General features: G+C 45.6%; 1 protein-coding gene across 1 annotated transcript in view; it reads left to right on the top strand.

Annotated features, from left to right (window-relative positions):
• DYRK4 (dual specificity tyrosine phosphorylation regulated kinase 4) overlaps nucleotides 1–24,005 on the top strand; it is a gene marked incomplete at both ends in the record, with an annotated part of 33,729 nt that overhangs the window by 7,844 nt on the left and 1,880 nt on the right. The window contains 11 exons of the mRNA XM_084256105.1: nucleotides 5,185–5,265; nucleotides 5,944–6,060; nucleotides 6,735–6,873; nucleotides 8,735–8,898; nucleotides 10,774–10,910; nucleotides 11,215–11,355; nucleotides 13,624–13,762; nucleotides 16,167–16,248; nucleotides 16,519–16,691; nucleotides 18,364–18,424; nucleotides 21,994–22,123. Of these exons, the coding sequence (XP_084112231.1) occupies nucleotides 5,185–5,265; nucleotides 5,944–6,060; nucleotides 6,735–6,873; nucleotides 8,735–8,898; nucleotides 10,774–10,910; nucleotides 11,215–11,355; nucleotides 13,624–13,762; nucleotides 16,167–16,248; nucleotides 16,519–16,691; nucleotides 18,364–18,424; nucleotides 21,994–22,123 (1,364 nt within the window). The remainder of the gene's footprint in view (nucleotides 1–5,184; nucleotides 5,266–5,943; nucleotides 6,061–6,734; nucleotides 6,874–8,734; nucleotides 8,899–10,773; nucleotides 10,911–11,214; nucleotides 11,356–13,623; nucleotides 13,763–16,166; nucleotides 16,249–16,518; nucleotides 16,692–18,363; nucleotides 18,425–21,993; nucleotides 22,124–24,005) is intronic.

The raw sequence follows: 24,005 nt of genomic DNA, 5'->3' as shown, positions 1-24,005 counted from the left end.
AAGGGGAAGCTGAAGTCCAAGCTCAACCTTCTCCCTGGCCACTTTGTCAGCTCAGGTCCTGATGATAAGCAGAAGCTCCATGTGCCTTGGTCTCTCCCTCTCTCCTTCCCTTCCCTCCCACCTCCTTTTGTACCCTTAGCAATCACTGTAGTGCCTCCTATGTGTGAGATATGGTATTAGGTTTCGGGATGCTGAGATTAGCCTGAGCTCTTTGCTTAAAACCTTAGAGCAGGGCCTCCCCGGTGGCGCAGCGGTTGAGCGCTGGGTTGCGAAGCTGCCTGCGGCCTCTGCGGCGCCGGTTCGATCCCCGGCTGCTCCCCGGCCACCGGAGGAGGATCCCACATGGTGCGCAGACCTCTCCTGCCACCCGCTGCTCCCCTCAGCAGTGTACTTCAGTCCCTATGCCTGCTCTGCTCCCCGCTCTGGCTCTGGTGAATTCTCTCACCCTCCCGCGCTTCTGACTGTACCCAGCGCATGTATAAACAAAACAAACAAACAAATATAATAAATAAATAAAAACATGCCTCTATAAAAAAAAAAAAACCTTAGAGCAGAAGGCAGATGTGAGCCAATCTTGTGCCCCAAGCTTTGTAGGTGCTGTAATGGTGTGTGTGTGTGTGTGTGTGTGTGTGTGTGTGTGTGTGTGTGTGTGTGTGTGTGTGAGAGAGAGAGAGAGAGAGAGAGAGAGAGAGAGAGAGAGAGAGGAGGAGGAGAAGTTTTCTCTGGCAAACACCAGAAAGAATGGTCACAGAGTCTTTCTAGAGAAGGTGGTGGGGCTCGAATGAGAGAGGATTTGCTGGCGAGTGACCCGGGCTTGCAGAAGAGGGCATGATGGGGAAGGAAGGAGTGGTTCCAAGCCAGACAGAGCAGGAACAAAAGTGCAGTGATGTGCAGCAGCGTGGTGTTTGAGAGTCCCATGTCATTCATAATTGGTGAAGAGAAAAGAGCAGGGGCAGGGCCACAACAAGGGATGGGGCTGGGAGGGTGTGTGTGCCAGATCTTCCATGCTCAGAAGTCAGCAAAGAGGTTGAAGCAAGGAAGCAACATGATCAAATGTCCTTGTTGAGTTTCTGAGATCACTTAAGTCATAGTGGATGGATTGGGCAGGGAAACTGCTTAGGAGACCATTGCCATTGGGTCCTGCTGGGCAGTCCTGAAAAGAATGGCTTCATTCTCACAGTTCTGCAGCTCACAGTAGGTAAGAAATCATAATGGACGACTAGCAGATTTGTAAAAAGATGTCGCAACCTCTCACCACCCCAAGTAAGAGGGTTGTGCTTGCTGCACTCAGTTTGTGTGGATTACTCTAGACTTGCACTGAAGATAATTCCCATGAAACCACACAGAAGCAGCCTGCAGATCTCGTGCCACCCCTGCCAAGGAGGAGGATACCTAATGAAGACCCCACCCCCACCCTGAGACTCTGGACACATCCAAGATTGATTCTGCAGGTGGTCCCAGCTCAGTCCAGGCTTGTGATGATGATGGCATGCCCCTTGGAGGCCTGAGCGGAAACTACACAGGCACGCTGCTCTTGAGGCTGGTATCTCAGAGAAAGCCCGGTGCTTGCAGCCATAGAATTTTGGAGGGAGATAAGAATTCATTAAAAAAATTTAGGATGGATACATAAACATCAATGGCATAAGGACACTGGGTTCAGAGGTGGGGAGATTAATCCCAAAGAAGGGGATTGCATTAGATTGTGGCTCTTAAATCAGCTGCATAGAATTCTCTCAGGGGCTTTTCTAAAAAACAAGGTTGTATGGGTTCTGCTGCTTGGGAGATTGGTGTCAGAACTGAGATCTGACATTTAAAAGCTCTTCAGTCAAAATTGGAAACACTGGTGCATCAGTGTGCTCAGTAAATACACTAAGAATAAATATATCGCTGGGCTGATGCACCCCTACTCCATGATTCCAAGTATCCTCCAGGCTAAGAGATGCAGGAAAGAGGTGTTTCTGGAAGAATCCTTAAGGCTGCATCTCAGGAATCTATAACTGGATATAGCTGACCTTTGAACAACTTGTTAGGGGCAGTGGAAAATCTGCATAAGAATAGTAGGTCCCACATTCTTGAATTTAGCCAAAGGATATCTGAGGATATCCGATAAGGGGTGCTTAAATGCAGAATGGGGAGGATAGGAAAAAAAATTGTCCATGTCAATGGACCCCCTGCAGTTCCAACCTACTTGTCCAAAGGTCAACTGTAGTTTGGCAAATTTCCAGCTATTTTGCATGACTCCTGGGGAGAGCATGGGGGCGGAGCAGCAGGAATTCCGCTTCCCACCCTTCCACAGCATCAGCTTCTAAGTTCAACTTTCATTTCAGAAAGGTGAGTTGGCTTTTGCAAAGTTCTAAGATCTGAATTACCTTTTTTTTTTTTTTTTTGGTTGAGAAAACGAAAGTAGTGCAGAAACTTGGAGGAGAGACTTGCCTAGGGAAAGCCTGCCAGCTCAGAAGGCAGAAGCACCAGAGAGGCAGCGGAGGGGCCCAGGGGCAGGACTGCGATTCAGGCCACCATCAGCCTCCTTGTGCATGCCTGGGGGCGTGTGGGTGCAGAGCCTGGACTGAGACTCCCAGGGAAGCACCCAGTTATGGCCAGCAAGCTTAGCAGGAGACCCAAGGGGAATCCCCAGATTTGTATGTGGTCCCAGAGGTGAGAGACTCTTAACCTGACCCTTTAGTGAATAGTTTTGGGGTTCAGGTGGTGGGGTCTGTTGTGTGGAGTTCTTGAGTCCCTCTGAGAAAGAATTCAGCATTTGTTCCTTCTTATCAGCACATGGCAAGTTTATTAAGCAAAGGGAAAAAGAGAAATAGTCCGGGACGTCTGCATAGACACAGGTGGGCAGGGAGCTGCATTTTGCCAGAGCAAGGGGCGTTCTTTTACAGGGTTCTTTGATGGAATTATTGTGGAAATTATCACCTTGGTGTCAGGTTGGGTGGGTCTTCTGTGATTATAATCCTCTCTGATTTATAAACCTCTGGCTGATAATCTTTTCTGACCCCATCTCAGATTCCTGGAAACGTCCATAACCAGGATTTAGCTCAAGATTCATTAATCACCCCATCTCCACCTTCGGTCTTTGTCCTTGTGAGACCTTCATCTTGCGTTTTTCTGTTGTCAGCTTCCATCAAAGGGCTCTCCCTTCCACCCATCTGCACCAAGCTAATACCCTGCGCTGAAGCTCTAGTCCAGGTCCCTGGAAGGCCCTTCTCCAGGTTGATTCTGTGTCTTTCAGGGAAAGCATGCTCTCCACTATGACGCCTCCATTCCTTTACGTCCCCACTCGCACATTGCACTGATCTAATTAGGGTTCTGTGTTGTAATATGTTTTGTTTTAGATAATAGTAATTTAAATGTTCTGTCTATGGTCATATTAAAAAGTTTGGATGCTGAGAAGGTGCCCAGAGCTGGGAGAACAGGGTCCTGGAAAGACCCTGGTGGCTCCTTGTAGCTCCCAACCCCACCAGGGGCTCTCTGCAGCCACTCCCCAGGGGCCTGACTGTGGACAGCCTCAGCATCACCACTTCTGCGGTCGGTGCTGTGATGACTCACCTCTTACACAAGGAAAGGTTAATAACTTGCCCCCTGTCAAGTGACTGGATGTAGTGGAGCTGAGACTCAAAACCCAAGAGTCTGACTTCCAGGTCCTTACCGTTAAGCATTATTTTATGCACATTGCTGCTGGTGGGGTCTTACTGAAATACTGCATATGTAATTCCCAACATTGCTGTCAGTGGTTCACTATAATTCATAATGTAAAGCATCTCAGCTTAGCATTCAGTGCCTTCCACCATCCATAGCGTACCTGGAGGATGCCCAGATACTATCGTTTCAGCCAATGAGCATGCTCTCCATGCTCTCATCCAATTAGAACCCACCCTCTCCTACTTTAAGCCCCTAGCTTCCTCATTCCCATGGGTGTTTTGCTTTCTCTGTGATGTCTTCCTTCCTTTTTGATACTCACTGTTCATGTCCCCTGTTTAGTATCGAGCCTGGATTGTGTTTGGTTAATGAACTTTTTTTTTAAAGATTTTATTTATTTATGATGTAAGAATTGGGGTACAGGCCAGAGGTGCAGGGATTCACCAGAGACAGAATGGGGAACAGAACAGGCAGACTGACCAAAATACACTGCTGAGGGGAGCAGGGGGTAAGACAGGAGAGGTCTGCTGCACCATGGGGGTCAGCTCCCCGGCCGCGATCGAATGTGCTGCAGCGGTTGCTGATAGCAGCCCCTTGTGCCACCAGGGAGACCTTATTTATAGTTTTTCAAGTGAGTATTAAATAAAGGGAATTACCATGGAATAACTGTCATCTGGGTACACAGTTATGTCACTTAGCCCACAGTGGGTTTACCCCTTTTGGAACACACTGTCCTGGTGTCTTGTCTTCCCTTCTTACCCTTTCCTGATATGAAGTCTCCTCTGGCCAGGTTACTGGAGTTCAGGCTGGGCTCCTGTCTCCTAATGGGTTCCCGAGGCACTTTCAGAGCCACTTAGATGGTAAAGGAATTCCCTAGAAAGACTATAGGCATTTTCTTTTCTTTTTTTTTTTAAAGATTTTATTTTTTTTAATTTATTTATACAAGAACCAGGGTACAGGCCAGATGCACGGGAAGATGAGAGGATTCACCAGAGACAGAGCGGGGAACAGAACAGGCAGACTTATGAAATACACTGCTGAGGGGAGCAGCGGGCGAGACAAGGAGGGGTCTGCCTCGCCATGTGGGACCCTCTCCGGCCGGCCGGGATAGAACCAGCACTGCAGAGGCTGTGGACAGCTTCACAGCACGGCGCTCAACTGCCTGCGCCACCAGGGGAGGCCCTACGGGCATTTTCTTTAAGAAGAGAAATTCAATTTTTATCTCTTCCCATGTCCAGGGCTTCCAGTTAAGATTTTATTTGGAGAAAGGGTTAAATGGGTTTTCTCCAAGAGTGTGAAAACCGTAGGACAAGTACCCTGGATAGACACCGCTTGGAAGATCATTTGTTTGCGTAACCGTTCATTCATGCATGTGTGCATTTAGTACTTCTTTGAGCTGCTCTTAGTTCTTCTAGCTTTGGGGTCAGAGAAACTGGCTTCTAGTATATCTTATTTATTGTAATGAAGCAAAATAAATATCTGAGCAGCATGAGCTGAAACCATGCCAAGCACTATTCCAATTCTCTTCCATCAACCCAGGTTGAGAGTAAGCCTTTGGTTCAAGCCCAGAAGCTACCTACCAAGATCAAGACTCTCAAAATGACCCAATTTTTTCATAAGGTAGGAAGTGATGCCAGTGTCTTTTCTCTAGCAGAGGCTGAGGGTAGGGGGGTGGCCAAGGGAAGCTTGGCATAGGCATTTTGGGTCAACTCATCATAAAATGATGAGCTCCATCCATGTCATCATCCTTCCTCTCCATGCAATTTCAAAGACTACTATTCTTTGAGAGTCAGTCTGCTTCTCTCCTAATCAGTCATCAATCAATCAGTGCAGGGGTGCAAGGACCCCAGTGAGTAGGTCAAGTCAGTCATGGAGAGGAAAATGAAACAAGAGCTTATGTGGCATCAAGGAAGAGTTGCACATGTACCAGAAAGAATTTCCCCTGTTAAGCTGGTAAATAAAGGAATGAAGATAATAATGCCTAGGTGTATGGACTATTCTACCCAGGTTGCCTCATTTACCTCTCAAGACCTTATGAGGTAGGTCCCATTTTTGTCTCCGTGGCAGTGATGAAATAACTGAAGCTTAGAGAAGGAGCTGGTGGGGCCTGTTTTAGTTCTATAGACTCAAAGTCTGTCTCCTTGGCCACTCTCTTTTCCAAGAATTTGCAAAATAGATTTAAGACTAGATTTGGTTTAGACTCATCCTTGCCGTGGACAGAGGATTGGAAGAAATGTCTCTCTACAGACCTTTTCTCATCCAAGGCATCTGTAACTTTCCTCATTTTTCCTCTTACAGAAGACAAACACCAGTGTTACTTCACTTCCTTTTGCAAATCCCAAACCGAAGAAGAACATGGTTAAATTCCCTCGTATTGGCAATAAACTCCCGCTCAAGCCACTCCTGGTGCATCAGGTGAGTGCTGAGGAGCAGCGGGCCTGGGAAGACCTGATCTCAGCCTGGAAAGAAGTTTAGAAAGGCCCGGGGCAGTTGGGAAAGAGTGTCAGCCCAGGAGCTGGGTGCTCTTTACAATCAATGTAAATGTCAACAAATGTCAACAAATAAGTTGTTGAAGCTCTCTTACCTGCAAAGCAAGTCCTCTGCAGGCTTGCCATGAGGGTTCATTGAGAGAAGGAAAAAGAAAAGGTCTGGTGTATACATAGTAAAAGCATCCAAACTGTTTAATTCCCTACAGAGTCCCTTACTTTTTTTTGTAAAGACCAAATGAGATCATGTGAGAAGGTGCTAAGGAGGGGACAGGGAATGCAGGAATAAGTTTAAGTATTTGAACTAAAGTATCTTTGGGCAAGTCCTGTGTGTTGGAATTGGCCTCAAGACCAGCAGAAACTGTTCCCATCTTACTGCCATTGTCACATATGGTCATGCATGAGGGTCTCACAGAGAGGACCCTGAGTCAGACGGATGCTTCTCTGGGGAGAAAGACTCAGAAAATCTACTGTCTCGGAATTACCATTTTTTCCTGGGTTAGGGAGGAGAAGCTGGACACGTGTGTCCCAGGTCAGCCAAATGGTCAACGACTTCCAGAGCAGTACAAGCGGTCCTTATTGCAAGTCTCTTTCCCTGGACAGGAGACTCAAACTTACAGACAGATGTCAGCCTTTGGGTGTAAACTTTCAGAAAGGTCTTTCCCCTCGAACATTAAAACCCAAGATCCCGAGTCAGAGGAGAAAACACCGAGGAAGCATAAGATGCCTCTGACATCGGCAGGTATGGCTGGGGGGCTATAGAGGGGATGGTGGGGTGTGGTGTTAGCTGGACTGGGCTGGGCTGGAGTGGGTAAAGTTGCTGGCAGTTAGAGTGGCTGGTTAGGGCAGCAAGCCAAAGGAAAAGGAATAGTTCAGCTGGTCACTCCGGTGATGCTATAGGCTAGGGGCTCAGGAGAGGACTCTGAAGCTCATCTGTGCCAATTACCCGAGGCTGGACAAAAGGTTCCTGGCTTTTTTTTTTTTTTTGAAAAGATCTATTTATTTATGCATACAAGAGTTGGGGTATAGGCCAGAGGTCTGTGGTGGGGGGGTACGGGTGAGAGGATTCACCAGAGATAGAGTGGGGAACAGAACAGGCAGACTGACTGAAATACATGTGGGTGAGGCAGGAGAGGTCTGCTGTGCCATGTGGGTAGCTCCCTGGCCAGCCAGAGAATTGAACTCGTGCTGCAGTGACTGGCGATAGCTTGATAGAGCTGTCTTTAACCCCTGCGCCACCAGGGAGGCCCTGTTCCTGGCTTTTTAAGGGAGAGGAGGGCCAGGGAAATGGCTAGGAGTGGAAATGTACTGAGCACCAAGTCAGGGTGGAGGGAAATGTCTGTGGATAAGGAGGTCTTGGCAGGAGCACCTGAGGCAGCCTTTGAGTAGAAGCTCCTGGATTAGGAATGCAGGTGAGGGCAAGGGCTGGGCCAGGCAGAGCAGCCTGAGTCCTTGACTGTCACTCTTAGGAGACTAGAATGATACTGGTGTGAGGTGGCAGCTCCCCACTCCACACCTGCCTCCTTAACCCCTATCCCTCACCCCTGCCCAGACCTGCCAGGTGTTTGTAATTGCCAAGGGTCATACCTAAAAGATCTCCTCAGAGATTCATAATCTGTAAGGGCTCAAAGCAAGAGAACCAATATCCACAGGTAACTGGTGTGCCAGCACGAGCTGAGGCTTGGACCCATGCTTTCAAATCAGTTGTCCCTCCTCTGCTTGAACGACCTCAGGAGCTCCCCATAAGGAGACCATTTTCATCCTGAGCTGGGTCTGCCTCTGCAGAGCCACTGTCTGGCTCCCTGTTCTCTTGGGCCTTGGTTCTATCCTCTGGGCAAAGAAGGTGCCTTCTTTGCCTTCCTCTTGAGAGCCCTTCACATAGATGAGGTCAGAGGTCTTTCCCCCACCCCTGATTCCCCATGCGCCCCCTCCATTGCTCCTCCCCATCACTTCCTTCTACTCTTCAGCAGTTTATCAAATAGCATGATGCTTCTCCCAGTCTTGGTTTCATTCCTTTGAGCCACTTGGGTTTATCTCCATCTATTAAAGTGTGAATTCCCCCCCACCCACCCCCAGACCAAACCCCAGAGCCCTGAGTGATTGACCAGGGCAGAGTAGAGAAGAGCACCCACATCTTTCTTGTAATCTAAGGGGCTCACTGGCTTACCTGGACCTTTAAAATCACATTTATGTTTTTTTCCTGATCCCTGAAGACAGAATAGTTGCAAAAGCTCTGAGGTAGACTCAGTGTAGCCATTAACTCAGACAACTGCTAATTTAACCATCTACTATATTGTTGCCACTAAGTTTACTCTTAGATTTTTTTAACCCATGCTGATGCAATCTGTAACTCTTTGGGGACAAAATTCTACCTTTCCGCACCTTTTTTTTTTTCCTCTTGATGTGTTGAAATCAGCACAAGACCTTGACATTCATCCTTGTTCTATTTCCCTCCCTGTGAGATTGAGATGCCCAGCCCCCAGAAAGACAGCTGAGGAAAGCATTGACCAGCTCTTGATCTAGGAGGGATGCCATCATCTGCACCCTGGGTCCCTCCCGGGGGTGCTACAACTTAACAGACAACCACAGTGCTTTTCCCACAGAGGCCCTCACGTGTTTTAAGAACCAACTCTCTTCTTATGAGCAAAGTGAAATCCTGGGCTACACAGAGCTGTGGTTCCTAGGGCTTGAAGCAAAGAAGCTGCACATGAAACCTGAGAATTTCTGCAAGACAAGTTTCGATGATGAACATGGCTCCTACATGAAGGTGATGAAGGTCATGGTAACTGCAGGGCCTTGGACTTGGGGGGGCAAAAGAGAGTCTGTAAAGAAAAAAGCTTGATGTTGTAGCTCATTCAGTGTTTATAGATGGGGGGCTAGGCACCCTAAAGGAATCTAGTAGTTGCTCAAACCAAAGAAATACCATGTTTAAAAACGAGAAAACACACAGTTACTATGCAAACCACTCAGCTCACAGAACTTTCTCCAGGAGTGTCTGGGGGAGCGGGTGTGCACTTGGGGTAACCTCCCACAGGCTCCTCTTCTGCACAGTCCGGGGCCCTTTGGAAAACACCAGAGTCTAAGATTAGAGGCAGTCTCTCCCCAACACTCCTTTTTGGAGTCTCCTCTGTAGAAGCCCACACGTGGGCCCTTTTTCATTTTGAAACAGACATCATTGCCCCACAGAACCAGTTGTCCTGGAGCGTGGGGCATGGCTTCCTCCAGTTTTCCAAAGAGAGACCGACCAACTCCCCCCCACCTCTTCTGACCTGCGCTCTGAGTGCCCCCAGCAGTGCCTCTCCCCCATCTGGGGGTGAAATCTGGGCAGTGGGTGTCCTGTTCACTTCAGGAAGTGCTTTCCTCTTCAGAGGATGCCTGTATGTGTAATGTTTAGTGGACAAGGCTCGTAAGCTGATGGGAATTTCTTCTCCTGGTTACTTCCCTTGAGCTCTAGGAGACAGGATTGTTCTCCCATGGCTTCCTAGGAGAAGGCAGCTTTTCTCAATAACATTTTAGGCAGTCTTTCTCAAACTTTACTCTGCACACAAACTTCTGGGATTTTGTTAAAAATATGGGTCCTTATCCAGTGGCGTTGGGGTGGGCCCGAGATTTGCCATTTTAAACAGCTTCCAAAGGATACTCATGGTGCTCGTCATTGGCCCAAACCTTAAGAAGCAAGATTTGGAATTTTTGACACCTGTCTTCTATCTAGAATCTTGGTTCTGAATGTTTTTAGGTGGGGAGTCCCTTTGGGAGCCTGGTAAAAGCTATAAGTCCTCATCTCAGAAAGGTGCCCTGAACATGCACAAAATTTTGTGGTTGTTACTGGCTCCTTAGTTAAGAATCCCCAATATAAATTTAGCTCCAAAATAACCAGGTACTCTCAACGCCCACCTATGACCCGCACCCCCACCCCAAATTGGCATGTAGAACCTGGAAAGTTCCCCAAGGATATCAGCACTACCTGTAAATTAATTAACCATAATTCCATTCCTTAATCTCAAATCTTGGCTGTGTTTTGGTGCAGTGGGAGGGATAGAGTGCTCCTGCTGTGTGCTCAGAAGCTCCATCTGTGTACACGCAAGCATACGATGTGCATAGCTGAATTTTCACACAAGCAACAGAGCTGCATTCTCACGTTATTTTCTTAGCAATGTTTATCGAATACCTAATTATTCAAAGGTTAATTGAATACCTCTGTGTTGAGAATCTATCATCATATGCAAAATTAAGCTGCTGCTCAGCTGCTTTCAAGAGTCATGAAATGTCCCAACTGGAAGGGATAGTCAGGGCATCCAACCTTTGTATTTTCCAGGTTCCCACACATGTAGAAAACCAGAGGTGGCAGCAAGATAGGGACTAGGATGCAAGTTGCCCAGAGACATTGACATTTGCAGTGTCTGACACTGACCAAGCCTGTGGGACTTGCCCCGCACCACATGGGTGGCCTGGGACCTGGGCAACTGCCTAATCAGTGCAGCAGCAGAGAAGGGTGGGATCTGCACATGTGCCCAGGGCAGCTCAGAGAGTTCCCCCCAGGAGTCAGCCATGAACTGAGGATGGGTATCCAGGAGCCCTAGAGCTCAGGAAGCCCTGAGGTCTAGGGCTCTGCTCCTCACCCACGCTGGTCTGGCCTCTGCAGGTTCTGCATGACCACATTGCCTACCGCTACGAGGTTCTGGAAATGATTGGAAAAGGGTCCTTTGGACAGGTGGCCAAGTGCTTGGATCACAAAAACAATGAGTTGGTGGCCTTGAAAATCATCAGGAACAGGAAGAGGTGTGGCTTGGGGGATGGAGTAGGACACAGAAGAGGGATCCCACATAGCTCTGATCCTTTCATAATGCCAACCTTCTTTCCCTGCCTCTTTCACTGATCTCTCTCTCTCTCTTTCTCTTCCTAGCCCTCACCCCCATCTAAGTCCTTAAGGAGGCAAACAGGAAGCAAACATATGGGGTTTTTAGTGCTTTCTGCCCCCCAGATAGTCCTGCTGGGGTCACGGGATGGGGTCCTGCAGCATGATGTGACACAGTGTCTTCTGTCCCTATTCCCCACCCTCCCTGCCGCCCCCCAATCACTTCAGATTTCACCACCAGGCCCTGGTGGAGCTGAAGATCCTGGACGCCCTCAGAAAGAAGGACAAAGACAACACCTACAATGTGGTGCACATGAAGGACTTTTTCTACTTCCGGAATCACCTCTGCATCACCTTTGAACTCCTGGGGTCAGCTGCTCTTTCATTTTAATTCGTTTTCTTTTGAAAAGTTGCTTAAGGATAGAAGTGAAACCTTGAGGCCAGAACACTAGACTTTTCTGGTGGTAAATATTCAATGTCTAGAATCAAAACAAAACCACGCATTATCTCAGGAGCCCAGGAGGTCAGCCCAGCCCCTGGTCATGCCAGTCACCTCCCAGCACACCCAGGACACACTGCCCTGGTGCTGGGTGCCGAATTGGGGGACATGATGCAAGCAAGGTCTCTGTCCTCAAACACTAGACTGAAATATGTAGATGGGCCTCCCTGGTGGCGCAGCGGTTGAGCGCTGGGTTGCAAAACTGCCCGCAGCCTCTGCAGCACTTGTTCGATCACCAGTGCGGGTCCCACATGGCGCGCAGACCTCTCCTGCTGCCCGCTGCTCCCCTCAGCAGTGTACTTCATCAGTCTGCCTGTTCTGTTCCCTGTTCTGGCTCTAGTGAATTCTCTCACCCTCCCGTGCTTCTGACTGTACCCAGTGCTTGTATAAATAAATAAATAAATCTTAAAAAAAAAAAAAAAAGAAATATGTTGACAAGGACTTTGTTGGTCCTATGTCCCCACTCCCTGGCTTTTTAACCCTAGAGTGCAGAAATTGGAGCCAAGAGAATGGCACCTGGTTGCTCAGAGTGGGGAAGGACTTGGGTTTTGAACAAATAAGGACAGGAACAGATATTTTTGGTAAAAGAGAGAGCAAAACCTGATTTAGACAGATAGGCATCAGCAGGTGGAATACGGGAGTAAAAAGGGTGTGCTAATTCAAAGGACATATTATTTTGATCACTTTTCTCCGTGAGAAGATCATCTGATGCCATTTAAATAAAAACTGGAGCCCAGGATGCATTTAGCAAAGAGAATAATCAGAGGGATTTGTCAGGATCCAGTACTACTGACTTTGCTGGACTGGTAGCTTGGTATTCCTGATTCCATCTCAGATGATGAAATTCTAGAAATTGGCTAAATTCAATTTCAGAGGGAGGCTTGGCATGCTCCTGATCACCTCTGGTGGTCGCTTACAAAATGTAGCCCACTTTCCAACATGCAGACTAGGAATGTCTTCTTGTCCAACGTGGAAGGCGTGGACGACCTGGACTGACTTTCTTCTTCTTTTCATCCAGTTTTGTTGAGAGGTGACTGACATATATTACTATAGAGGCTGAAGGCATCCAGTACCATGGTTTGACTCATGAAAGTTGTGAAATGGTGGCCACGATGGGCGCAGGCTGCCTTCTTGACCATCAGTCACAGGATGTCCTGGTGCTTAAAATAGCCTTGAGAGTTCAGGAGGGGCAAGTATATGGGGGGAGCATTCAAAGACCAGAGAGGGCAGAGCCTTCCTCAGGGTCACACAGTGAGTCAGACTGAGGTCAGAGCCAAGTCTCACATCCCCACTGTACCTCTCAAAAGTAAATGGCTTCCTAAGTACTGTGGGAGCTAGAAAAAGCTTAGAAATGGAGGCCTAACAGGAACCAGGTAGGGGGTGAATGCAGAACTATGCCCAGGTCAGAACCTTTGCCTCCTCTCTCCACCTCATAGTTTGACTCATGAAGGCGCCTGCATCATTTTTTCTTGTTGAAATTTTTGTATTTATTTCCAACATCTGTAAGTCAGCGGATTTTAGATAATAAATGTTTTATATAATTAAGGCTTTTTTTAATATAATTAAGGCTTTTATGTGAGCTTTCTGTCTGTCTAGAAATTTTTGGATGATCTGGCGAGGGCAAGCTGTCATTCCCACAGGGCGACAGTTAAGTGGACTGAGCAGCCTGGCTTGCTCTAGGTCACGTGGGGCTTCTCCCTTCTGCCCCTGTCTGCGGCTCTCTTTTCCCTTATTTGTCAGGAAACTGGCATCTTTAGACAGCTTTCTTAGGCCTGGACAGGGGTGGCTGCTTGGTTGAATAACTAGTGAATGTCCTGGACCCAACCTCCCCGAGGGCCTGAAGAACCTCGAATATTTCCGAAGTCCTATCCAACCATTTAATCAAAACAAAGTGACTAAATGACCTTGTCGCATCAGAAACCAGGGGGCAGCTGAAAGGCCAACAGTGTTGAGCCTTCCTCTGGATCCACCACGAGTCAATAAGCAGAGTTTATACAGCACAAAAGTCCTGCTTGCTCCAGTCTGAGCCTCGCCTGCCACTGGGGGGAACCAGCTGGTGGGGAATTGTTTGCAGGTTCAAACTCAAGCCTTATGCTTCCTATACTGATACATACTCTGCTCTCTTTTTTCTCCCATAGAATCAATTTGTACGAGTTGATGAAGAATAATAGCTTTCAAGGTTTCAGTCTGTCGATAGTTCGGCGCTTCACACTCTGTGTTTTGAAATGTTTGCAAATGCTTTATGTAGAGAAAATCATTCACTGTGATCTCAAACCTGTGAGTAACAACCTCTGTTCTGCTGAGGATGTGGTTCTCGGTCTTAGAAGTCTTTGATCCTTTCCATCTTCTAGTGGTTGCTGGGCCGCCATCTTGGCCAGGGACCCAGGGTGGAAACCGAGTGGCAAGGTCCATGGCACCACAGAGGCTTGCCCAAAGCGTGGTTATTGGCAGAGTGAAGAAAGATATGGTGTCACAGAGGCAGCTGGTGACAGAAAAGCCTGAGGGATTTCTTATGGAAAGTGTAGGGGTGTGCAGAGACATGTGCCATGTGGGGGGCCGATCGCTGTAGCTTACTAAATCTTCACTCTGTGCACTCTACGCTGATCCCAGGGCACAGCAATCCCTTTCCACCACCTCTGTTCCAAATGGACATGCCTGGATACACACTCTGCTGGTTTTCTGTACTTAGCTGTATGGTGACTACTTTGGGGAGCAATTTTGTTTCTTATCTTATCTGTATACTCTACTGGACTGCAAGCTTCCCCTAGGTGAGGAAACATGTTTTCCCACCACTTTTGCCCCCAGGACCTTAACATGGTGTCTGACAATAGTAAGAACTTAATAAATAAATTCCCTGTTAGAGGCATTAATTATTCATATGTGAGGACTACAGAGGGGTAAATAGGGAAAGGAATAAGGGTGGGAAGATATGGGGTCAGGAGCTGGTTCCCCAAACCTGACCCTCACAGATATGTAAATATCACTTAATATCTCCTCATCCCCCAATGTGGTTTAAACTTTCTTTTAATGTATTTTATTTTTATATAATTCTTATATCAGTTTTCATTTTTGCACAATGTATGCATTTTCATTTTGGTTATATTCCCCATACAATTGCACCTCCCCCTTATTTTGACTCTAATCCCTCCTCTCCCCCCCCCACCCCCTAGTGTGTCTCTGGTTTATAGTTGCTTGTTGATTTTGATTCTTTATTATAATTAGTCTTTAGCTATATGGAAATTCCTCAACCTACTAAAGATGGAGCTTCCATATGATCCAGAAATTCCACTCCTAGGTATTTACCCAAAGGACACAGAAACATCAATTCAAAAGGGCACCTGCAGCCCTATGTTTATAGCAGCACTATTTACAATAGCTAAGCTATGGAAACAACCCAAATGCCCAAAAATAGAGGACTGGATAAACTTTTTTTTTTTAACACTGGAACTCATTGGGTAGTCGGGGATAGTTTTACAATTAAAGATTGTCAAGATAGAGCTAATATTTAGGACCAGTAGAGCCTCATAGAATGTTGGTACTATGTTTTTTCTTTGCATCCAAGTTCTTAATCCTCGACTTTGCAGCTCCAAAGGGTCACAACACACATGTCCTTGGGCTCGAGGATATGACTCTTACAGAGAAATTCCTAAGACTCTTGGTTGCCAACATGCCAGGTAATAGATTTCTCTGAGAAGTCTATACATCAGCTAGACTGTGTCTGCCCAATGGGGATATGTACACACAACCAGAAGAGTGTGTTTGGTGAGTGTGGACTCAAGGCTGAGGGAATTAGTCTTATGGAGCTGGTGGTTACTGATGGGGGTGATGATCTGATGCATCCTTTCCCTCCACAGGCTGGAGGGCTCAAGCCATCCAGGGAAGGGGGCTGTCCACTGAGCTAGAGACATGATAGAAATACTTGCTCGTTAAAGGTTTTTTGCTGATCTTACTCTCATTTAACACAGGTATCCTTTAAAAAAATACTATGGACTAAATTTGTTCCTTCATTGTTGGTGGTGCGAAAGGCTTCAGAATAGGCCTGCTAGGGCAGATCTAGAATATTAGGGGCTCAGGAAGCTGTTTGCCCAATGCTCATAATAATCAATTTATCTGATGCTGAAATCCTTGAAACATGATTAGGACTTGAACCTTCTAGCCCTTGGTATGTACTCTCCTGCTCTGAGAAGGGGCCCGGAGCACTCCCTTCTTATCTATGATCTGTTAGAACACTGGGTCTCACATTTTCCCCAAAGTCAGCATATGAACTGTGGACTCCAGTCAAATGGTGGCGTGAGGTTTGGGTCCTCATGTGTAGATGGGACACCTCATGGAAACATCATATTCAACCAATGATATTTCTAAGGCCTTATACAAGCAAAGTGATGGTGATAAAGGACATAAAAATAAAGCCATATATTCAGGAGGTGCACAATCTAAATGGGAAAAGAAGCAAAATATGTGCAAAAGAAATACTGCAAAGCAGCAAATACAGGATCCAAACAAGAGGTGCAGACCACAAGTCGACTGGGACGTTAGAGGGAGAGGACAGTGGCATCTGGGGAAGATGTGGGTGGGCCACACTCGTGGGCAGTGCCATTTTTAACTGGTCCTGGAGGATGGCAGGCATTTCGGTGACTAGAGTATCTCATGATTAGAACTGACATGTCTTCTTCTTCTCTAGGAGAATATAGTGTTATATCAAAAGGGCCAAGTCTCTGTTAAAGTTATTGACTTTGGATCAAGCTGTTATGAAGACCAGAAAGGTAGGCCTATTCCAGCACTCTTGTCTGAGTTTCCTTTGCAAGTTCTTTCCCTCCATGAAACAGATTCCTCACACATGGGTGATCTGGACTCAATCACAGCAATTACTCTGTCATGATTTTAATCAGGGCACATCACATCCCAAAACCCAAGTTCCCCCACCTATAAAATGTGAAGATGGGACTCAAATCCCTTACTGGTCCTTTGCAATTCTGAAGTATGTTCTGGAGAGAGAGCTTTTCCTACAGGAGCTTTTGTTCTTTCCCCGGCAGTGTACACCTACATCCAGAGCCGGTTCTACCGATCCCCGGAGGTGATTCTCGGCCATCCCTACAACATGGCCATTGACATGTGGAGTCTGGGCTGCATCATGGCGGAGCTGTACACTGGCTTCCCTCTGTTCCCTGGGGAGAATGAGGTGGAGCAGCTGGCCTGCATCATGGAGGTGAGAGGATGCGCCTGGCTGCAGGGAGTCTGAGGTGCAGCCAGATGGCTGGCTTCCCTCTCAAGTCTCGGGCTACATTAGACTCACTGGAGGACAGAGCCCTGCTTGCTTTTCTTTTTTGGTTGGACATTCCCTAAAAGTATTTTTGAAATCATGTATCCCTTGTGTGCACTTTTGAGGGGATATCTAATATTTTTATCATGCATTTAATAGTTGCAAAAGATATCATTTCTAGCATGCAGACATACCCCATGTCATTACATGGGGTATGTAATGACATTTCAGCCAACAGTGGATCTCACATATGACAGTGGCCCACAAATTCCTATTGCCCAGCACCCTTCATAAAGTCTTAGCATCTTACTCTGGCAGGAGCCTCATACATTTCTATGATGTTCACACAAAGACAAAATTCCCTAATGTTCCATTTCTTAGAACGTGTCCCCGCTGTTAAGTGGGGCATGACTGTGTTGTTAATAATGATAATAAAAAATAAAACTCTTACATCAGACTGTCAGATATATTCAAAAGAATCTAGAAGCCGGGATGAGATGACACCCATCAAAATCTATCTATTATCCAGACACCCAGTTAAAAGACCTTTCTAGACTCATTACATGAATATTTATTATACTTGCTATGCTTTTACTTAAAGGGATCTTGTTATGGAACTAAATTAGACAAATAGGAGAAAATAACCCTAAAATTGGAAAGTTACATTTTAGAATTTTCTCTGTAAACAAAGATATTTTAACTCAGCAAAGTTCTAATTCTATTTATCTCTCTATCAGTCCACCCATCCACCCCAAACTTCTATTTTCTAGATTGTCTCAAAGTTACAGATAGTCAAATAGATATACACATCCTTAAGAGCTATTATTTATAAATAGGTCATTTCACTTTGTGGCTAAAACTAATAATCAACTAGAATAATTTGGGAAATAATAGCCATGAGAGATAGCCATGGGGAATGAACACTGGCCTGGGAACCCATGTACCTGGCTCTTTCTTTTTGGCAGGTCGCCTCCCTGCTCTGGAGTTCTGTAAAGTGAAGGCATCAGAGAGGATGGCTTCTAAGGTTGATGATAAATGATTTAAGGAAGAAGCTCTGAACCTGCTCCCAATATCAAGGAGAATGGGGAGCATGAGATCTGTGTTGAGGTTCTGACTGCACTAGGACTGATTCAGCCTCCTCCTGGCTTCAGTGTCAATAGGGTTGAGGAGAAGGGGGCAGGGTCAAACATAGATATGACTGGAAACCCTCTTGCTGGGAGAGGTGATGTGTAGGCCCGTAGCTTGCAGTGGGCTTTTTTCTTTTCCAGAAGGTGTTTTGTCATATAGTGATCTATCTGGTGATTTCCATATTTCCCAGTGTGCCAAGCTAGGTTGTCATTCCCTAATGCAGGGGTGGTCAGCTTGAATACTGGTTTATTTCCTCTGACGTCGAGACCTGGTTGCCATCAAGAGTGCCTACCTCTAGTTGAGGCCTAGTTAGAGTAGAATGGCCGGTGAAACAGCCAAGGTTGGGGTCAGAAGACTCTGGGCCTGCTCCACCACTGACTTGATGTTGTTACTCATATCCCGGTTCTTATCTGTAGAAGGCAAAGTTTAGCCAGAATCCCACCCAGCACTAATAGTGTTTGAATGAACCCACACCATGCATTTATTGAAGGTGCTGGGCCTGCCACCAACCCGCTTCATTCAGACGGCCTCCAGGAGACAGAAATTCTTTGGTAAGTTCTCTTTATCATGTTATGGTTAATGGGTTGTCACAGGACTTGAATACACCACTCACATCCCAAGCCCCACTTGATACTCTTTCCCTGGCCCCATCCCAAGCTGTGATTAGGAGTTTCTTTCAGAAAAGTAAAAAGATGCCAAGGAATGTTACCAGATGATGAGATGGAGGTGGGCTAGGGAGTCACATTTGTGATGAGTTAATGATTCTTGACAATGAAAATGCAGGAGGAGAACAACCATGTTCCTGGTCAGAAGATCCATCCATGGATCTTGAAATTTCAAAAATTACTACTGTACACTCTCCTATGAGTTCTCCCTGCATCACCAAGCAGCTTGACACCCTCACACTATGTACCGTGCAGAGAAATAAAAGAGCAGAAACTTCAAGAATAATGGAAAATTCCACTGCTATAGTCTATCAATAATGGAACATTCTTTCTTCCCTGCTGAAATTCTCTTAATCCCTCAGACCCTTACTATTCTAAGCTCATTGTAACATTGGTACAAAGTGGGTAAGCAAGGGCTGTCAGAGCAGATGACTGTGGATATGTGTAGCTTGCCAGTGATGTATAGAATATCTGTTTCGTTGCTGGAATTAAGCCTTACCCATGGCCCCATGCTGATTTTTATGATCTGCTACCTTCTGTTCAAGCAGAGCTATACAGTATGGTCCAACTGAAGCAGACTTCCAGGGCAATAGGCACCAAAAAGATTAGTCAGTCCCACATCTAAAATTCCTTTGAAGAACCATAAAAAACTAAGGGATTCCTGTGTAGAAAAATTCATAGTGATCCAAAGGTCAGCCAAGTGGAGCAAAACCATGCACAAGAGCCAGGGAGGGGATCCCTCAGACAGGGCCCTGTGCCACCTGGAATGACATTCTGACAAGCTGTAGTCAGGCTCCTCTGGCTGAGGCGTCCCATCATCCTGAGCCCTCCTACTTCATATTTTCAGCTGAAAGTAGTCTCAGAGTCACATGATTTATCTTCACAAGTTGTGCCCCATCAACAAAAGCATCAAAAACGTCTTCTTGGGGATCTCCCTGGACAAAGTGTTTCAGTCACATTGGTGTTCAGTCAGTATGTACTGGTTCAGCCACGTGGGGTTAAAATATAGTCTGTTTTTGTGTCATTTGGTAAAAAGTCACAGCCTAGAGTTCTTACCACAGCAACACGCTCCCTGGCCCCTCCTCCAAAACCCCTTGGGCTCCTCATGGCCTACAGACTAAAAGTTTAAGACCTGGCAAGCAGGTTGTCCATGGCACTACTTCATTGCCAAGGCTGTCATCTCTCTGACTGGCCGGGCCCTTGCATTCCAATGGTTAAATCTTTTAAACAAAACCTTGTAGCTATAGGCCTCCCTGGTGGCTCAGGGATTAAAGATAGCGCTGTCAAGCTATCACCAGCCACTGCAACACGAGTTCGATCCCCAGTCAGCCAGGAAGGTGTGACCCACATGGCGCAGCAGCCCTTTCCTTGCCTCACCTGCTGCTCCCCTCAGCAGTGTATTTCAGTAGATCCACCTGTACTACTCCCCACTCTGTCTCTGGTGAATCCTCTCATCCCCTGTACCTCCCCCCAGTTCTTGTATGCATAAATAAATAAATCTTAAAAAAAAAAACACCTTGCATTTAGGCAGGAACTTTGAATACAGCTTCTGAGAAGGGTCAGGGGCCTGGGTTGCCTAATAATGGTGCTGCCATACCTACCTTTCTAGAGCAGTCTGATGGTGGGCAGATGGTCTGGGTCAATCACTGGTCAGACTTAACACACAAAGCAATAAACTGACCTTTTGACTCCGTATTTACTTTCCCACTCATCACTTATAATTCAGTCTTTTGGATTTTGAAGGATTTGGGGAAAAAAAGTAGGGCTACTGGTGTTCCCTCCTGTTAGACAAAGTCACATCATAAGCCTAGAACACTAAATTCAAGGTAGTGTGTGGGTGGGACTGAAAGGATGTTATCTAGGATGTCTTGGGAAAAGTAAACCAAAGGCAGGTGACACATAGATGTCAATTTCATAGTGTCCAATTTTTACTGTCCCCACTAGGCTTTAGAATGGTGATGTGGTTTTGGAAGCCACATCTTTATATCTTCACTTCCTACATAAAGAAGGAATGTATTGGGAGCTGCATCCACTTTGCTGTTTCCAAGACTCTATTTGATTATGTAAATTGTTTTGGGTACTTGGCAAAAAGTGCTAAATCCACGATCCTCCTGTACAACTGGTGATACAGTAGGCTTGAGGTGGGACTGAGGACTCGTTTGGTAATAGCAGCTCCTTGTAATTCTTACAATTAGTATGATCACACCCAGTAATTACAAAAGTTATAAAACCAATTTATTGTGCACCTTCTAGAATGTCTTTTATGTGAATCCTACTGAATTTTTGTGAGAATTCAATTTAATGTGTACAATGTATGTGTGGGTGTATGCGTGTCCATCTGTTTACATGGTGTGAGCACAAGCAGTTAATTTTCTGAACATGTATAGGAGAATTTATATGTCCAAAGGGAGAGAGAGGCCTCACCTTCAGAGAACAGCACAAAGCACTCTCAGGAAACCTTTGGAGCTACCTTCAGGGCCTCTTTCCAGACAGACAAATCATACATTTGGTGGGGGCTTTCATCAGTGGAAATGGCTGAACAAAGTCATTCCAAGCTGTCTTCATCAACCAACCAAATATGATCATTCCAATTACAGGCAAAATTTTAATATAATTATAAATAAGTAATGAGATTAATTTGTGTGATTTTTTTTTTCCTTAAAAAAATTCCTCATTTATTTAGCATAGAGGAACTAGGGTGTATGCTAGAGGTGAGGGGTTTCGGGTGAGAAGATTCACCAGAGACAGTGGGGAGCAGAACAGGTAGGTCTACTGAAATACACTGCGGAGGGGAGCAGCAGGAGAGACAGGAGAGGTCTGCTGAGCCATATGTGGGTTAGCTCCCTGGCTGGAGAGGTGACAATGCTGAGACTTAACCCCTAGACCACCAGGAAGGCCCAATATTTGTGACTTGTAAGGAGTTCAGAAAGTGAATCGTAAACTTTCTCCTATAATAACTTATTATACCCCATGGCTAGGGTATAATGTAATGGCCAGAGCTAATGGGGAAGGATCAAAGGCATAGATAATCCAAGAATGGATGATATCTTTTTTGTTCAGAGTGAAATATTCTTGTCACTTCAGATTGAATTATCACCTCATTTTTTATATCATTTAATATCATCATTACTATTTTACTTTAGTTAATGTCAAGCTGTTTTAGCCATTTCATTGTTTCGGGGAGGAGGTGGTGGCAAGAAAGCTCAGAACACACTGAATAGCAGGAAAAACTTCATCAGAGTTGATTGTCTTCATTGGGTAATCTACATGTGGGTTATTTCAGACTGACTGCGTGTGATTGTGTGTCGGCGGGGGTGGAGTGCGGGTGGCAGGGGAACAGTACATAGAGAGTTACAAAAGCCACTTCAAGAAGCAGCATGGTTGAATGAGCAGCTGTGATGTGACTTATGAATATTTACACCTGGAACTAAACACAGAATGTTGTATCTCTAAAGATTCCAAAGGTTTTCCTAAAAATATAACCAACAACAGGGGGAAAAAAAGATACCCGGATTCCAAGGATCTCACAATGGTGCTGAAAACCTATGACAGCTGCTTCCTGGACTTTCTCAGAAGGTGTTTGGTGTGAGTTTGTTGGAGTCTTTTTGCCTCTGGGCTTCCTCATAAAATATGTACTTTCCTACATTGGCGGGTGAAAGCCTGGGACTGGGGGACAGTTACTAAAAACAACACTAATAAGAACTGGCCATAGAGCTTTAGAGTCTGCAGAATGTTCCCATCTGCTGCCTCACCAGACTTTCTCCCCATCCTATGTGACTGACAAGGGCAGATGATTTACTCTGTTTTGAGATAGAAGGGTGAGGCTAAGGAGATTAAATGACTTGCCTGGATTCCCCAATGTATGGGTAGACCCTTGATTTCTTTGTGGCCTCAAACTGCCTGGCAGGGAGGGGTGTAGGCATGTTCTAAAAGTCTTTATCCATGAACTCTTCAGCATGCTTGTAACTGTCTGCACACACTCCTAGTATAAGCTGGTTTCAGGGCCCCACTGAGATCCCCTAAAATTTAAAGCCTTAAATTATCTTGTACTGTGGAGTAAGGTAAAGGATGATCTATAAACCATTTATTCTGCATAGTTTTTAGACCCAATTTGCATATTTTGAATCTTAGAAATTAGCTTTTGTTCTTCAGTCAAGTTACAGTAAACAAGGATTAGCCACATAATATTTGACAAGTCATTGTTTCTGTGTCTCAGTTTCTTTTTCTATAAAATGAGGAATTCCTAAGGTCCCTTCCAGCTATATCAGTCCTATAATTATTCTGTATTTTTAGAAAACCTTATCTTTATGTTCTCTCATCCTTCCAGTGGGATGCAGCAGTTTAAAAAAAAAATGCTTTTCTGGCATTTGTGCACCCTGAAATCTAGGTATTAGCTCAGAAGATAATCAGTTAGGTAGATAGAAAATGCTACTCATCTAAAAATTGAAAATAGAGAAGGACGAGCCTCCCCCGTGGCGCAGCTGTTGAGCACTGGGCTGCAAAGCTGCCCACAGCCTCTGCAGCGCCGGTTCGATCCCCAGCCACCTGCGAGGGTCCCACATGGTGCGCAGACCTCTCCCACATGGTGCTGCTCCCCTCAGCAGTGTGCTTCGGTCCTTCTGCCTGCTCTGGCTCTGGTGAATTCTCTCACCCTCCCGCACCTCTGACTGTACCCAGTGCTTGTATAAATAAATGAATAAATCTTTAAAAAACGAAAAAAGAAAGAAAAAAGAAAATAGAGAAGGATCCTATACCCTACCCCACCTCAGCCTCTTGCTGAAGCTGTAGAATGAATATACACTTACAAATGACAGAAATTCACTACTGAGACAGAGGTGAGTTATCCAAAGCTCCAATTATTCAGAACACAGCTCAAAACCAAAAAGGAAAGTTTCTGTGTTAGTGTAAAGGGCTTGCTGCTCACAACTTGAAAGGCTACCTGTTGAGATCTTGTACCCGATCACTCCATTGTTCTCCAATTAGCAAGTCTTTGGAATGAGAATAAAAGCTTTGAGTCAAACTTAATACAGAGCAATGTAAAGTACTATGCCTAGGTTTTAGAGGCTGACTTTAGAAGTTCAGGAGTGGGCAGATGTATCTTCAAAGCAGTTTATTTGACAAAGAATTGAGAGTTTGACTTATGACTTTGATGTTTTCTGTTCTCAATATGGTAGACACTAATTAGATAGCAGTTGAAATTTCCTGTCTTGGAAGGTACAAGTATATCATGTGATCAATAATTAATAATGATGTACATGTTTTCAGATTAAGTGTTGTGCCATAAAAGGCAGACTGTCTCATTCGATATAATGCCAATGAGTAGAATTAGGATGTGACTCTGAGTTACTAGGATAGAAGTTCCTGGGACACGAATTTTAGCTCAATAGAAGTGAACTTTTAAAGAATTGGAGCTTTTAAAAGTTGGAATAGCTAGTCCTGTTAGTATTTGGTCAGTAAACTTACTCGA

Source organism: Talpa europaea, assembly GCF_964194135.1.
Source record: "Talpa europaea genome assembly, chromosome: 15".
Lineage (NCBI taxonomy): Eukaryota > Metazoa > Chordata > Mammalia > Eulipotyphla > Talpidae > Talpa > Talpa europaea.
Note: the sequence above shows the minus strand (reverse complement) of the source record. Positions and strands in the feature narration are given on the sequence as shown.